Source organism: Montipora capricornis, chromosome 10 (assembly GCF_036669925.1).
Source record: "Montipora capricornis isolate CH-2021 chromosome 10, ASM3666992v2, whole genome shotgun sequence".
Lineage (NCBI taxonomy): Eukaryota > Metazoa > Cnidaria > Anthozoa > Scleractinia > Acroporidae > Montipora > Montipora capricornis.
Window position 1 is genome coordinate 13,429,377 of NC_090892.1, and position 17,885 is coordinate 13,447,261.

General features: G+C 40.5%; 1 protein-coding gene across 1 annotated transcript in view; it reads left to right on the plus strand.

Annotated features, from left to right (window-relative positions):
* Nucleotides 1–17,550, plus strand: part of LOC138019269 (uncharacterized protein YfbL-like) — a 90,605-nt gene extending 73,055 nt beyond the window's left edge. The window contains exons 6-7 of the mRNA XM_068865997.1: nt 15,381–15,734; nt 16,696–17,550. Of these exons, the coding sequence (XP_068722098.1) occupies nt 15,381–15,734; nt 16,696–16,868 (527 nt within the window). The 3' untranslated portion in view covers nt 16,869–17,550. The remainder of the gene's footprint in view (nt 1–15,380; nt 15,735–16,695) is intronic.
* The last annotated feature ends 335 nt before the right edge of the window (nt 17,551–17,885 follow it).

The following is a 17,885-nucleotide window of genomic DNA, read 5'->3' on the forward strand; positions in this document are numbered from 1 at the left end:
AGTTTTCTTGGTGGTTCGCTAATTGTGCAAGCCTCTGGTTGTGTTCAAATTAACCTTATCAGTGGTCAAGATGTTTCTCTAAATGACAAGTTGGAAGAATTTTGGAGGGTTGAATCGTATGGCACTGCTAAGAATGTAACTAAGTCCATGTGTGTGGAAGATAAAAGAGCGCCGAGGCCAATCGATGACTCAGTCTTCAAACGAGACGGCAATTACCAGATGGATGTTTTGTGGAAGGATGATAACCCTGTGCTTCCCTACAACCGAGTATTCGCTGAAACAAGATTGCAGCTTTTACAGAAACACTTCGGTCTTGACCAAGAGCTGGAACTGAAGTACAGAGCTGTGATTGAAGACTGCATAGCCAAGGGTTACGCAAGAAAGCTCACCAAGGATGAAGTAGGCACCATCAGCAACACCACTTGTTACCTTCCCCACCCAGTAACGAATCCAAACAAGCCTGGCAAAGTGAGAGTGGTATTTGACGCAGCCGCAAGATTTGGTGGTACTTCTTTGAATGAGCAACTTGTGCGAGGGCCCACTCTGACGAATGACTTAACAGGCGTGTTATTCCGGTTTCGAGAAGACGAGATTGCCTTTTCTGCAGACATCGAGAGTATGTTTTACCAGACTTATGTGACGCCACGTGACACGGACTCCCTGAGATTCTTGTGGTGGACTGGAAGTGTAGACAATCCTCCCGAGGATTACAAGATGCTGGTCCACATCTTTGGGGCCAAGTTATCACCCTGTTGTGCAAATAAAGTTTTGAACCTGACAGCATAAGACAATGAAGAGACCTATTCCCCTGAAGTCATCAAGGCAGTACGTAGAAACTTCTATGTTGATAATGTGTTCAAGTCGGTTCCGACGCCTGAACAAGCCATTCACCTCGCATCAGACCTAACCAAGTTATTGAAGGAAGGTGGCTTTCGTCTCACAAAGTTTACGAGTAACAGTCGTGAAGTGTTACAAGCAATTCCATCCGAGTTGAGAGCAAGTCCCAATCTGGACCTAGATCTGGATCAGTTACCAATGGAACGAGCATTGGGTGTGCACTAACTACTTGTACTGGGATACGCAATCCGATACTTTCAAGTTCAAAACCATAGCAACGTGTATGCCATCTACCAAGCGGGGAGTACTTTCAACGGTGACCTCTCTGTTTGATCCATTGGGGTTCCTCTCTCCCATAGTGTTCTCAGCCAAGATCCTGTTGCAAGAACTCTTAAAAAAGAAGCTCCCATGGGACCAATAAATCCCAGAACCATACCTCACGCAGTGGCGAATGTGGCTTGAGCAGTTACCGCACGTCATCACAAGACCCAGACTCTTGGCACACGGGTGACGTTTCAACTACACAGCTTTGCAGATTCCTCCCAGCATGGCTATGCCGCTGTGTCCTACTTAAGATTTGTTGATGAGCGTGAAGTGACCCATTGTTCCTTTGTTATGGGGAAAACCCAAAATGCACCCATAAAGGAGTGGACTATGCCTCGGCTTGAGTAAACAGGCCCGCAGTGTTGGCAGCACGTATGAGCCAGACAATCCTGAAAGAACTTGACTTCCAAGTCCATGAAGCGTACTTCTGGTCTGACTCCGTGACATCCTTACAATACATCAAGAATGAAACGCGTCGATTTCAAACCTTTGTCGCGAATCGTGTGTCTGAGATTCATGAAACGACCTCTCCTGAACAGTGGCATCACATTCCCGTTGTTATGAATCCAGCTAATGAAGGCCCACGTGGGGTCAGTGCTGAGTACTTCCAAGCAGATTGTCAGTGGTAAACAGGTCCGGAATTCCTCTGGCAACCAGAACATACATGGCCATAGTGTCTGTGAGAGAAGTACAAGATGACGACAAGGAACTTCGAAAGTCCTCAAACGTCCAATTAAGCGTAAACATGTCGCAAGTCGATCTCGTTTTGCAGCGTCTTTCATCCTGGCCTCATTTATTGCGAGTGATGTCTTGGGTGCTGCGCTTTATCAAGCGGTGTTGGAGGGAAACCCATAACGCTGTACCTGTAATGACCCCGACTCTTTCTGAACTACAGTCGGCAAGCAGAGAAGTTGTGCGCGTTGTCCAGCGAGAATGCATTCATGAAGACTATGTGGCTCTTAAAGGGGGTGGAAAAGTAAAGAGTAATAGCAAGCTAGCCAATCTAAGCCCAATCTTGGTTAATGATGTCATTCGTGTTGGTGGAAGAATTCATCGTGCACCCATTGCATATGAAGCAGCTCACCCTGTGGTTCTTCCGAAGAGTAACCCGGTGTCCACGCTGATAGTTCGTTACTACCATCATATCCTGGGACATTTTGGTCGAGAGCATGTGTTGTCTGCAGTACGTCAGTGTTTTTGGTTATTTAGATCTAGATCGCTGGTTCGCCAAGTGTTGCATAAGTGTGAGAATTGCCCTACGCTTAACTCTCCTTCTATTCAGCAAGTGATGACAGATCTTCCGGCAGAGAGATTGGTACCCTATCAGCCACCATTTACATACACGGGTTTAGAAATTTTTGGACCCTTCCATGTGAAACGAGGGCGAAGCCTTGTGAAGGTGTATGGATGCATTTTCGTCTGTTTCAATAGTAGAGCGATCCATATTGAGGATGTTGCTTCGTTAGAAACGGACGCGTTTATTCAAGCATTACGCCGATTCATTTCAGTGCGTGGGAGTCCTAAGAAAATATGGTCGGACAATGGGACAAATTTTACGGGTGCTGAGAAGGAACTTAGTCGTTCAATTCAGGATTTGGATGATGGAACAATCAGGAGAGAACTGTACAGATATGAGACAGATTGGTACAGGTGCGCTGTTCCCGAGTGGCATTTTCAACCTCCGACAGCAAGCTTCATGTCGGGCGTCTGGGAGAGTCTCATTAGAAGCGCGAGGAAGGCTATAAAAGGTGTTCTTGGTGACCGAGCTGCTCTTTCTGGGCGGGAAACCTTGCGTACCGTCTTCGCTGAAGTTATGTCTATTTTAAACAGCCGTCCTATGTGTCCCTCCAGCGATGATCCCAACGATATTGAGGCTCTCACCCCCAATCATCGCCTGTTTCACCGACGAGACTTGGTCGTATCTCCCGGTGTCTTCACCAAGGAAGAGCTGTACACGCGCAAACAGTGGAGACACGCGCAGTTTCTCGCTGACTGTTTTATGAGTATGTGCCTACTTTGCAGCATCGCCATAAGTGGCTCTTGAACAAGAGGAATCTAGCTGTTAACGACCTCGTTCTTATTGTGGATAACAGCGTACCACGATGCTGATTGATGTTGGGTCGTGTAACTAGGGTGGTTCCTGGCCAAGACACATTTGTAAGAACCGCAGAAGTCAAGACGAAGAACTCAGTGCTTGTCCGTCCCGTGACAAAATTGTGCCTCCTTGAAGAAGCACCGTGAACTCTTGAACAATGAGAACTCTGAACCTTTGAACTCGAGAACCTTTAATGTAGAGAATGTTTAGCTTTCCGTTTTGTTCAGCCCCGCCCCCCGGGACGTTGAGGCTACTCCTCAACAATAGTTTCCCTATTTATTAGTCCATGCCAATCCTAGTGATATACCAGCATGTGGCGGGAGCTGATTTTTGTTTTGTGAACCTGTTCGTGATTTTGCTTGAGAAACTTCCAGCTGCGAATTGATTTGTGCTTACTGTAGTGACAGTGTTCTCATCAAATTAAATGGTGAGTAAAAAATCGCTTTCCGTCAGTTGTTTATTTCAGAGTGTAATTCGCGGTTTATTTGTAGGTTTTTGCGGCGTCTTCTTGTCGCTTGTTATACCAGATGAGAACAAACAATTGCAAATGCTGTAAGAAATTGGGTGTGTCAATAAATCGACTGTTGTGTTCCAGATAGCTTCGAGCGTGTACTTATTTCCCGAACAATAATCACAATGACATCCAATACAACTGTAGCTGAGATATATCAAGGATAATAAAGAATAAACAAATTTTCATGTTCGTACAGAAATTATCGGGATTCACAGGTATTTTTGGGGGGCTGCTTACATGATTCGCGGACCAAGGACCTCGCGATTACGTTCAACTTTTTTCGAATTACAAGAAAACTATTTCAGTTTGGAACTTGCCAATTAAAAACTATCGTAAGATACGAAAACAGAGTTAACTGAATAGAGTGTAATGTGAAGTGCTAGATTTCAATCCCATATGAACCATGTGAGCGTTAGCCCTACATTACATAAGTGCTACACGGCCAACGTTTGTATAAACGTAACCTTTCCTTGTAAGATACGAAAACTCTATCTTCAGTGAAAATTTCAGTTCGTGGCGTTTTGATTCACGTAAGATATTCAAGATTATCCTTTTTTCTCGCGAACCACGGACACCATACTGTAGTCGATTTGTTTCTATCGGCCATTCCAATGTACGTGGGCTATTGAGGGACCTTTCCGAGGTGAAAATCCTTACCGAGCATACCAACCTAGACATTCTTACCTTATCATAAACGCACTTAACTAGGAATGTCTTGCTGGATGACGAGGGTCACATCAATGGCTATTATAAACTCATACGGAGAGATCGCAGTGGCAGTGCAAATTAGCCAGCTGTTATGCTGGGGGGCAAACATTGGGAAAAGGGCAAATTGCGGAAAATCGGCTTGTCGAAATATTAAAATAACATTGCTAAAAGTACATTTTAGAATTTAGAATTAAGTACCTTTTGTAATAATTTTATATCTTTTGATCGCCTCCGATATTTTGACTTTCTACTTCGTTATCTGCTCATTTTTCACTAAAAACACATCGAAGTAACTTGTGTAATCATTCTACTTTACTACTTACGTGATAAACATTCAGTGAATGTGAAACAAATCATCTGTGTGGCTAAGATGTTCGTTACAACCTCTCGAACTTTTGTTGTTTCCCCCTCAGAAGTGTGAAGCTAATTTGCATGATAATAGCGGCCATCGTGAATAAGGTATATTTAAAATATGAGAATTTTGTCGAAGATTCGCCGCCACTGACGATGGCTACAATGCATCTGAAGGTCAAGCCTCGTTTCCATGATGGACTCTGTGGGTCACACTTTGAACTCCCCATAAAAGCCGTCGGTGCACGCCACAAAATTGCCGACAACATTTGGCATGTTCCTTATGGTCCCCTTAAAAAAGCTCGTTAATAATTCATGAGCCTAACAGCCTATCAAAACATCGGTAAAACGTCACGTGTATGAGCTTTATATCTCGATAAAACACTCCTCGTTAGTATTCTTTATATAAAGAATACTAATAAGGCATAGCTTGTTTTTCTTGAATGCTAATATTCGCCTCTCACAATTTGAACCATTGTTTTGAGTCCAGACGGACACGCTCATTGTGGAATGTTTTTTAAGCCGTTCAAAAAACTCGCAGCACGTGTTTTATCGGGTCTAAAAACACTCCGCTACGCCTCGTGATTTTAAACCTCAATAAAACAATGCTGCTCGGGTTTGCTTTCATCACGAAATTCCCACAGGGCTTAATTTCGCGACATATGCTCCCTGACTAGTAGTGCTCATTTATTTTATTAAGCCTTCTGATTTGTATCAACTCAAACTAGCCATACAAGCTCGCTAAATTCAAAACACAACACACAGCTTGGGCTACCTGTGATGTTCCGTGCACGAAACCGTCGGAAAAACACATTACCGACTGGGTCCAAGGTTCAAATTTGTTACACACAGGGTGGGCGACAAGGCTTTAGTCTCAATGACAAGTACAACGTGAGGCCCTTCTCAGGAAAATACTGCCGTGCACGGAACTTCGTGGCAAAGCATCGTCGACGGTCCTTGATGGAAGGGAGTCGTTAGATTAGCGAGCGGATATTCCTGCACCGAGGTTGTTTTTGTCCGGTAGAGGAAGCCATTAGTTAGAGGAGGATTTTAACTGGGCTAAATCTGGAGGCAACATGAGCGTTTGGAGTGAATTTACGGCTGATTTCCCTCGGTGGGTATGCGAGACCGCCCCCACCAAATAACCAACATGCAACCTTTGGAAATCATATGAACGAGAGAGCAACGGTAGAACTAAAACTCCCTAGAATCGCGCTGAAACGGTCAAAGATGCGAAGAACATACCATAAATAAGACAAGGAGGCAAGGTAAGAATTTTTGATGTATTTTTATTTCTATTTTAAAGCCCTAAATAACGATCGCTAAATTCCCCATACAAACCATGGGAGCTTGGGATACCTTTGGGTTTTCAGGGACATGACAACTAATTTTTGCGGGAAAGTGTTCTAAAAATAGAATCATTTGTGACTGTGTTGGGGAGCACACCTATTCCATAAGAACACTCTTACCTAATTCTCTCTTGTTTATTTTAAGTAGTGGTACCGTAAATTAATACGCACTTTCCAGTTCAACTGGTACTTTTAACAATTCAGCTATCTACAGTGCGTTGTCAGAGCATTTATATGATATAAAATGCGGTCAAGGTTTGCTAATTGCTGATGACGATATTAAGCGACTGTATATTACACCATGAATTGCGAGATGGCGCAGTCCTTTCATAAGAGCATCTATAACGGAGAAAATGCTTCGATAAATTGATACCCAATTCGAGGAGATTGAGATGATCAGAAGCAAAAGTTATAAAAGTTAAGAATCACTCTGAGGAAAAACCTGAGCACTTGGTCTACAGCCCAAGACTGAAGACATAGCTCTTTTAAATTCTGGCATTCTATAGGCATACATAATGGGATTGACTACGGAATTGGCATAGACTAAAGAAACCAAAAAGAAACGCAAATGATTTGCTTGACTAGAAAAGGCATGAAAAGGTTTTTTGGAGAATATGAGAAAATAAGAAAGAATGTACGGTAGCAACAACGCTGAAGATACAAGTGTCATTATGAAAAGTGTCTTGGTCAGTTTTCTTTCTCGACTTACTGCGCCATGGTAGTGAGGATAAGTTCCGCAATACATTTTAACAACGATCGATGAATATGAAACAATGATAATAAAAAAGCAACAGGCCGCTAGTGACAAATATGAGTAAAATTCCCAAGGACCTTTTAATTTAAAAATTATATCCAGGTACAGGTAAGCGGAGTTTATCACACCAATTAACCAAGCGGCCGCAACAGACGCGCCAAAGATCCACTTTTTGAGGAGACGATGCTTTAATGGACGAAACGTGGCGTGCACTCGCTCCAAAGAAATAACAGCAAGGTGTGTCACCGAGGCTCCTGCGAAGACGAAAAGGATAGCAATTAACATACTTTCCCCGGCTGGCGACAAATGGCTCTCCCAAACGCTACAACTACGTCCTGAATTGAACACGCGTATGCTCAGCGAGACGCCTCCAACAAACATGTCTGCTGATCACCAAGTACATGCTACGCTTGCGAAGACTGGGCTCTTTGAGGTAAACAATGACTGCAAGGCCATTGACCGTTACTATGGCAATACCTATTGTGCAAAGTACTGTAAGCCAAGCAATGCACTCCGATGGAGAAATTGTCGTTAATCGTCCTTCAAGCGTGTTATTTTGCTTATCCAAGGAATAGTTAGCCATCTTACTCGTTCATCTATAGAAAGAGAACACGAGAAAGTCTAAGACGTCTTATATTAAGCTTAATTAAGTAAACAAGTACGAAGGCATCGGATACGAGAAGGTGAACTAAAAATTTACTTGGCGCTATTGTAATCATTTAGCGATTTATTCCAGCATGGAAAACCAGAAAAAAATGTCATGACTAGTGATGTGGATATGTGAAGAAAAAAAATTAATATTTAATATGCGAGGCTCGTGTTCTTCACATAATTTTTTTTTTTTTTATCTCACGTCGTTATCAAGACGAGAACCGTTTATAAACGTGCAGGGAATGCAGAGCCTTTTTTTGCTCATAAAAGCCATTTTATTTTGAGGCGTTTTCGTCGTCGCCTGAAACAGGAAACGGTCAGATGCATTTGCATAGTTGGTCATTCCCTTTTTTCGTCACAGTTTTTGATTGTGAAACTAAAGCACGTACCGTAATTTTAGGACCGATAGTTTACTCTCCAATAAGAGTGACATCGATCATTCAAAATTCGGGTAAATCACTTCTAACCACATCGAAGACGTTTGAAGAAGCTGAAATGATGTTGCTAAGGAAGAACAAAACAATTTGTGAATTCGGTTGTGATCATGAGAAGGCACGAACAGTTTCGCTGACTGTGTTTATAAGAACGTAACATATGTAGGTAGCTAGTTTTAGTATCCAACCTGTTCAGTTATGGTAGCCATAGGCTTGATCGATTCTTCCCTGGGACTCTTATCTGCTATTCAGTTTTTGTAAAGTAGTTCTCATGTTTTAGTACTTAATTTAAGGCATATTTTCCATATTGGCCTTCTCGATCAGCATATTTCTTCATAACACCTTCACCATTATTGTTTCATGTTCCTTTATAATTTTATATATTTTTAGCTAAAAAATATCTTTCAAGAACTTGCAAGCGACATATTGGTTCCCGGAAAAATGTTCACTGGCTGTCTCGAACTCATTTCTGTGCCGAACACTTGCAACACTTTTTCGAAACTGAATATGAAGACATAATTTATTTGAAAGGCTATAAGGAAATCCTCACCTTGATTTATGGAAGCACTGGAACTGAAGGAAACGTGCAGGCAGAACGTAAAAGAAATGACCTCAACCAACATGGGACTTATGAGAAATGAATGAAGCACCTGCAGCCGAGAAAGTTGGCTGTGTGCCTGCCCTTTTACATCAAAATTAACGTTGCATTAATCCATTAATATTAGGGAAACCTGTCAATAGCTTACCAATAGGGATTTTAACCTAACCGTTTGACGCGCAATTATCACCGAGGACCATTTATTTGAACACGATTTCTGTTGAAAAAGTACATTATTGTTGGATTGTTCTGTGTAATAGAGATTTACGATGTAAAATTAATGCAATTAACTTAAGGATAAGAAAGTACATTCAAACTTGGTAAATTTGATAGACAGCAAAGTCAACAAAAAGAAAGTCTTGGACTGAGCTTCATTTAGCGACACCTGCAAAAACTACTGTTACAAAACAATCTTACCCACGTTTCGACGAAGGAGAATTCCTTTTTGTCCCTTGTGATCTTGCTTTGTTTTTGCTTGTTTGTTTGTTTTTTTTATTTTTTATTTTTTATTTTTTGTTCCGACTGCTGAAATCCGGGGTTGACCAACACAAGCAAAGAGAATAGACCCTTTCAAAGTTTTTGGCGCCATCTTGGTTGACTATTTGGCCGACTTTGAACTGCTGTAGCGCCGCTAAAAAGAGATGGATTTCCACAGTGATAGTGCCTTTTAAAAGATATTTACACTGAAATTTTTTTGAGGAAATACGAAGAACAGATTCAGGCTACAACGACCATAAACGAGTTTTTCAAGGTTTCATACAAACCCATCTAAAATCATTTACGGCAAATTGCCACGAAATTAGAAGCAACATGAGAAGATATATTGTTCGAATTTACAGACGTCATACCTTCCTTAATGGCCTTATTTTCTGTTGAATGAATGATATCAGTAAAACTATTTAAAGTCATGGCAAAAGTTGGAAATCTGTCTCTTTTTAGCGGCGCTACAGCGTTTCAAAGTCGGCCAAAATCCCATACATTTACTGTACATTTAGCCGTGTTTGCCCCTAGCCAAGATAGCGGTCAAAAACCGTGGAAGGGTCTGTTCAAATAAATATTTTTTGTACATATATATACATATTTATTAACATAAAACACGCGAAGAACGAAATTTAAACCAGGCCAAAACTAATTTCTTCCAATGCTTTCAAGTCTATTAATCCCGATTTGTCCATGTTGACGTACGTTTCATGATCAATTGACAAGCTTATCACTAGTCGCAATCAGAGTTTAATTGCTGCTGTTTTGAACAAGCATGACACTGTAGCTGGAACTGCGATAATGAAACATGTCATCGAGTCATAGGGACGAACAAAGCCATCTTCCACTGGGTAATATGTACATCAGTCGATATTTTTAGCCGCCCCGAAATTGCCCCAATTTGCGTTGTTTTTACTCAGACCTTCGAGTGCGTCCAATGAAGCTTGAGAGTTAGTCAGCTGTTGTGTCAATAGTAAGCCGTTCGGGCAATTTCGGCCATTGAGAAACAATTTTCATTTTTGCAATTGATACAAATCTATCTTATACGCATATATAATATATATATATAATATATATTTTTTTTTTTTCTTTGTTTTGTTTTTTTGTTTTTGTTTTTGTTTTTTAATCAACAAGGCTTAAAATCCAACGATGTAGTCACAAGCTAGTAGGATCCGAAGGATACACAACGCTTTGCTACAAATGTTAAGTGATTTGAATGTAGAAATAGTAACAGCGAACAACTAACTGATCCATTTTTAATGAAAAACATATTAGGCCATTCCTTTTTTTTTTTTTTTTTTTTTTTTTTTTGTTTACCGTCGAATGCGAGTCCTGATATCGGGTCGGTCGGTCGGATTGAAAAAAAAAAAAGCCTAAAAAAAATCATAAGCATTCTCGGAATCGGAGCCCTGGTACCCCAGCATAATAGCTGTGGAGCCAGGAAAACAACAAGACATGAACCCAAAATCAATATGGCGGAAACGTTGGTGAAGGTTGTTGCAAAATTAAGACAGCGTGGGCAAAAGGATCCACCATCGAAACTCATTTGCTACATAAAATGGCTTTAAAACGTCGTTAGCTTTTTTTTTTTTTTTTTTTTTTTGAAAATGCCAAAAATTTTGGTCGATCGGACGACGCGAAACGGAGTAAAAAAAGGGGATGGCCTTATGCCGTGAGTGGGAATCGAACTCACCAGTTGCTCTTTGGATATGGCATTAACCTTGACCTTGTTTTGAAAACTTCAGCTATATATCTCTCATGCATAAATCCAACAAATGAATGAAGGTGGAAGTTCCTAAAGAAACTGTGGTGCTGCGTCGGTGGGGAAGAAGTAGTTGATAATGTAAATTGGCCACCGTACAGAGATTCTAAAAGCCGACGTTTCGAGCGTTAGCCCTTCGTCAGAGAGAATCGAGGACTTGTGACCAATTGTGGGTTACGTGTAGTTTTAATAGTAGAGTAGGAGCTACCCAATTCGTGGTTAACACGACAACGTGAAAAATACTACTTGTTTTAACAATGGAAATCTTTAACTTTTTTCCCCACCCGATGGCTCAACATTTACTTCCCTAAGCCTCCCATAGAGAGGTCTAATGAATTGTTTGGATTTTGGATTTGGCAGCAAAGTTTGATCTTTTTTTCAAAACAAAATAAAACACGACCTTGTTTTCAAAACTCCAGCTATATATATATATATAAATGTGTGAACGCTGTTGGATGGCCAACGATGATGCCACTTGGGAAAAGGATCCAGCCGGTAACTTGCATGATCAGAAGATGGAGCGAACTTTTCTCGTGTAATTGAAAGTCCCTTTATTGTACGTTTCGCACGTTCGGGCTTCTTCAGTAATACTGTACAAGATAATAAATTCTTGGAATAAAAATTCGTAAAACTAGTCTGGACTTTTATATGTAAAAAACAATGGAAAAATTATGTAAATACATATGATAGATAATTATCGTAAAACAAAGTTAAAGGTACATGTTCAATTCGAAAAATAGGATTTGCTATAATTAACACCAAGCCAGCCGCTCAGCGTCATTTTTAATCACTAGCCATAGTGAATCAATCAACACCCTATTAGCTGCTTATTATGGCTTTATATTTTATAGTCTATTTTTAACATGTATTTTACGATAATTATCTATCATATGTATTTACATAATTTTTCCATTGTAAAAGTCCAGACTAGTTTTACGAATTTTTATTCCAAGTATTCATTATCTTGTGCAGTATTGCTGAAGAAGCCCGAACGGGCGAAACGTACTATAAAGGGATTTTCAATTACTCGAGAAAAGTTCGCTCCATTTTCTGGTCATGCAAGTTATTATTTTTTGTTTTTTGTTCTTTTTTTTTCTTTTTTTTTTTTCTTTTTTTTTTAACTGAGCAGAGCTCCTCAATTTGTATTTATTTATGTTTTTGTTTTCAAGTCTGCTTATCATACGACCAGTCTGGCCTGCTCACTACTATAGTGTAGTCTATTTTTCCATGCTCTTTCTTGTGCTTTTCGCAGTTTTTCGTCATTATTATTCAGCCTGTTTTCTCGCGCTCGTGATTGCTCTTTCTTTCTCTGCTCGTCAATATAAGTTCGTCTCTTTTTTCGGAATCTTCAGTCTTCCTCTCTCTTTCTTTCTCCCTGCCCCCTCCCCCCACTCCCCCCTCTCTCTCACTCATGGTTTGTCACTGATATTTCCCCTGTTTTCTCCTGCTCTCAGTCCATCTCTTTCCCGTTGAGTATCACTTACTCGTCACCTGCTTACTAGTCTTTTTGCTCTTTTTCTCTTAATTCTTTCCTCGTTTTACGGCATATTAAAGAAATGCTTAACTCATTTCGTTTATTCTGGTTGTCTTCAATACTTTTGTTTGTTTTACTAAACCATGCAACTTCCTGCCAAAAGACCCTGGTTCCAGCAGTGCGACATTTCACGCATTGACTTACATGAACAGTTTAACGTACAGTTGGATGGTCGGACGACTTGTCGGGTGGGGGGTGGGACTTGTCGCACCAATGGGTTACCATATTTTCTTAACCATGGTGCCCCGCGCACGACCTCGGCTCCTCTGTTAATATCATTTTTCAGGCTCTCAGATGGTTGGCCTGAATTGATGAAAGAGCGAGCGCGAAAAAAAAAATCGATAGAAGACGTAGGGAGTACTCTTTCTCGCTTTGCCTTTTTCCGCTTCAACTTCAATTGTACTCTGTATACCGACCACATAAAAAATGAAGAATTTTCATAATCGATAGGATTTTTTGTAAGACATTATTCCTTTTGAATTAAGGGACAGATTACTCAAGATCTTGGCCCTGCTAAACGCAATTTTCTGTTGTTTCTGCATTTAGAGAGCTCAAGGTCCATATCCGGAAGAACTCAATTGGTAATTGTTGAGAAACTTTATCTTAAAAGTAAACATTTTTGTGAGGCAGGGAGGTGCCAGGCCGTTAAAAATTTTGAACTGAACATATCATCATGGTGGCTTTGTGAGGATTTCTCACACCACTTATCTTTATCTGTTTCCAGTCTAACGCCCTAAGAATTTCAACGGAGAGTTTAGGAAATGAACGAAATGATATATGAAATGAATCATATATTTAACTGTGGATATGAAATCAAGTGAAGCTATGATCCTCGCAATTATGAACCCAATTTTAGCAATTGTATAGAGAAGCCTGGAGGGCTTTGAACTCGTAACCACTCGATGTCGGTGCGACACTCTAACCAACTAAGCTATGAAGCCACTGATGTTCCATGTAAAACAACACGCGAAATTAAAAGTCTGAAAGCCTAAAACTCCTAATAGGCCATTTTCGAAATATCAATATTCAGCTTAAGAGTGAAGCAGCGAGGATAAACACACCGTTAAAAGTGATGACGTCACAAGATGGAACCGCGGATAAAGCTGGACGTATTTTCCCAGATAGTAATCAAAGGGTTTGACAAAAAAAAATGCAAAAACTCTGTTTGGGGTCTTCCGTGCTACTTTCGATCCAAAGAGGGAGAGATTAATCGGTCCCTGAACCATACGTGATTAACCCTTGACTACGGCAGCTCCTTCATTTGTATAACAAAAACTAAGGATAGTCCATAGTTCTGAATTTTTTTCTTTGTTCTTTTTCATGTGGTAAGCAGAGTTAGTGCAGAACGCATGCGCATTCGTAAAATACGTATTAACCTTGGCTACTAGAGATTTGGCCGAAAAAAACGTTTTGAAGCTAGTTAAAGGGGTTTTTTGGTCACTGTCGTAATGTTTAAGAGCTAAATCTCCCTAAAATTCCGTTTCCAGGTTGTACACAAAATAAGCGCTTGCAAAGTTCGGCATGCGCAGAAAGCAAAATTTCGACATAGTTTTTGGCTTTAAAAGTAGCACAACACTTTCGACTTTCACTTTTCGCTTTCTCTCCTTCCTTCAATCTCTTTTCGCTTTCCTTGCCTCATTTTTTTTTTTTTTTTTTTTGTCAACTTGCTGGGCATTTGGTAGGCTTTATTTTGGTAGGAAGAGTTTCTGAGAAACTATTCATCACCTTAGAATTAGGTGCTGAGAAAGGTAGGTGGGTAATGGAGCAAGCTTTTCATGGAGATTTCAGGTCAGTGTTACATGGTTTGTTTGGCCGTTTCTCCAGTTTCCTTGACTGAATTGTGCTCATTCTGGTATAGTTTGAGAGATGTCTTCTCTCTGAACAAGTTAGTGGACAAACCTTTTGCTGACCGTTAAACTTGATTACGTCACAAGATGGGACTGTGGATAAAGCTGGACGTATTTTGCCAGATAGTAATCAAAGGGTTTGAGAAAAAAAAAATTGCAAAAACTCTGTTTGGGTTCCCCTGTTCTTTTTGATCTAAAGAGGGAGAGATTAATCGGTCCCTGAGCCATACGTCATTAACCCCTTGACTACGGTAGCTCCTCCATTCGTATAATAAAAACTAAGGATAGTCTATAGAAGCAAAGGTAAATACATGTTTAATATTTAACTTCTGCTTAAGTAAAAATTGGTTAGGTGCAACTTAAGCCACGATTTTGCAAGCTCGTTCCCAGGGTCTCTCTCGTTTTATGAGCATTAAGAGAAAAGATCAACTGCCGGGCGGTATTTATAAACATGAGCCTAATCGATGCTTAAGTTCCCTATTGAGTAAATATGATCGGCGATTGAACGGTTTTTTAGTGCAGAAACGATAGAGAGTATTAAGCAGTTAAGACACCGAGTCGGACCTGAACAAGAATGTCACTTAACTACAGGTTTGATCAGGAACAACGTTAACAGACGCTCTTTACATGCGAAATATGCATAGTATTTATGTACAATTATTTATCGTACTCTGCTCAACAGCGACAAGATATAACCGAATCTAAATTAGTACCATGCATGCTACGAGCTTTAAGATCGTTTTCTAACATTAATTGTTAATGAGCAGGAACCTTTCAATTTTTTGTTTATGCAATACTATGAAATACACAAGAGTAGTCTTTAAAAACGAGGGTGACACGTTAACCTTAACTAAACAGTTTTAACTTGTGACCCTCAAATTAAATCTTGCTGTGGAGCACAGCACCGCAGCTAGATGTAGTTTACCGTCCTCAACTTTTGATGACGAAGGAAAAACAGAGTACGGAGAAAAACCCTCGGAGTCAGGTCGAATAAAACTAACCCACATACAATCGCAGATGTAAAGGGAAGTAATGTTTACTTTTCCTTCCCTCTATTTACTGTCTCTGTTGCCTTAGTAACGGTTAACTCAAAAGTAGGAGTTAAAGGTCGGTTGCTGTTCTTCTTAAAAAAAAACTTGCAGACCTAAAGGACAAGACTACTATGTATTCGGTGAAACTTCCTTTCCAAGGCCAACCTTCAAAGCTTTCTGCTTATGCGTACTACGTCATGGGTGACTTTTTGAGAAGTGATCACGTATCATTTTGGGAAAGCATCCCATCCTTGAGCGCTATTTTCCTCAGTGACACCGCCGACCTCAGGGGCCACATGACTTCCTGTTACCACGAGGATTGCGACACGCTTTCAAGAGTAACTCCTCGAATGCTGCAATTCTTGCAGAAGACTACTGACGTCATCTTAGCCGTGACCAATGACGTCACCAAGATGTCATGTCCACAGCGGATTCTAAAATTCACCCACTCCGCTGATGTTTCAGGTAGGAGATTACCGGAGCCCGATAGATTTGCAACCCAGTCTCTACTTGTGAAATAACAATTATCGTTAATTCCTAATTTGCTCTGAATTTACTATAGATGGTTTCAATCACGTGATAAGGCGGCCAGGTTGGTGCACAAAACAATAGCAATTTTCATTATAATAGTCAAATTCCAAAAAGACCTTTTTTTTCTATTGTTCTGTGAACCTACATTGCCTGCTGTGACGTCAGATGAAAACCATCTTTTTATCGCCCGATAAATTTGTTGACTCATCGCTCCCTCGTTCCCAGGACTTTTCCCTTCACTTTAGGGTGGAACGAGAAAAGCGAAGGAAAAGGTCTCGGGAACGAAGTTGTTACCCTTAATTGTTACTGAATGATTTGAGTGACTCAACAAGAAAATATAAATTGCCCATATGATTATAAAGCAACAATGATAATCATTTTCGGGTTAGCTATGAGACTTTGTTATACAAGCAGGAAACAAAAAAAAGAAGTTTTTTTTTTTTAATATATGATTGTTTGCATTCTGACAGAAATTAATAGCTCTTTTCACGCGCCATGATTGGTTAAATAGGAGGTGTTCAGTTATGTTCAGCAACTATTCATATCCCAGCAGCCGAAGCAGCATAATGCGCCTCTCGTCTGTCTTTATATATGGCAAAAAAAATGAGTAACTAAATGACGCTGTAAAATAATAAAATTGCCCAAAGTCGTCCAGACGCATTTTGCGTCTCTAGCAGAAAAACGGTCAAACATGACAAAACAATTGGAAAATAAATAACGTATTGTAATTCGTTTAGCTTTTCTGTGTTTATTATAGTCATTCCGGATTTAAGCCCCCTACGTCCTTCTTAAGCCCATCCAAAACCCCTTTCAATGTTGCGTGGGTACAGGCCTCATATGTGATAAGAAAGTCTAATTGATGAACTGACATTTTTGTTTCGTCACCTTTTTGTAGAGCATGGTATGGCAACATGGGGCGTGGCGTTGCTTGCAATTGGCATGATTTTGATTGGTGTAGTGATAGGCGTAGTAGCAGCGGTGTTCTATCAACGCTGGAAGAAACAGCAAGGCCCACTGGTGACAACACACGACCTGCCCATGCAGTCAAACACCAACCCAGCCACATAACTAAACCTATTTAATCATTTTTGCCAGAAGCTCATAACCAGAAGTGTAGACCTCTGCTATTTGGCCTTAGCCAATCACTTTACTGCATCTTAATTTAGAATACGGTTCCCACCAAATTATGACCAATCAGGTTGGGTCTCGTGACCACAACGCCTCTGATTTGCCTCGAACCAAGTAACCGCACGAGAGATTGGATTGATTGTGCTTGATGCAAAATAGTGGATCGCGGATTTTTCGTGCTTTAGGCAAAATCGTGGATCGTGCAAACAACACAATACCGCCACGTTTTTTTAAATACATAATACCGAAAAGTGATCAGCCGCATTCCATTGCGGATCGAGACTTCTGAGCAATGGACTCCTGTTTTTCTTGAAGTCTTTTTTATCAAATAAACGACCTTTTTTAGGTCTTTTCTATCGGCAGTTTTGTGTTCGCAGCTAATCTGTTCGAATGATTTCTATAAAAATGACATTTTGTGTAACATGCAGATACTATTGTTAAGACACAATAAGGCAATCACATAATACTGTAGATATAGAAAAAATACTGATTAAGGCTTGGGTATGTTTAGCCTCAAAGTTCCTATTGAAAACGTGAGGCCAAGAGCCCAAGTAAAATTGTTATTTGTAAACTATATAGAGTTAAAGGTAAAAAGGTAATTAAAAGTAACTTTATTTAACGTCAGTAGTTCCCTCAGCTACGAGGCTGGTATCAATGGAAGTTGACGGTGCACCCTTTACCCCCCTCGCTCTGTCACGGTCACAGCTCCGTTTTACGGGTATTTAAAGCTATAGATACACGGATCAAAGGAAAGTCGAAACAGACGTTTAAGTCTGGCCTGCGCGCCAGGGTGGCTACACTTGTGACAAATTTTGGCGAGAAATTGAAGGGCGCGCGAATCGCAGACTTCAAGAGACCTGGGCACTAAAAGCATACATTCCTACTTTAATTTCATTGGCTAAATAGTTTTTAGTCGCGTCGCAAGCGCGGGCAAAAAGTAGGAGCTTTGCTACACGG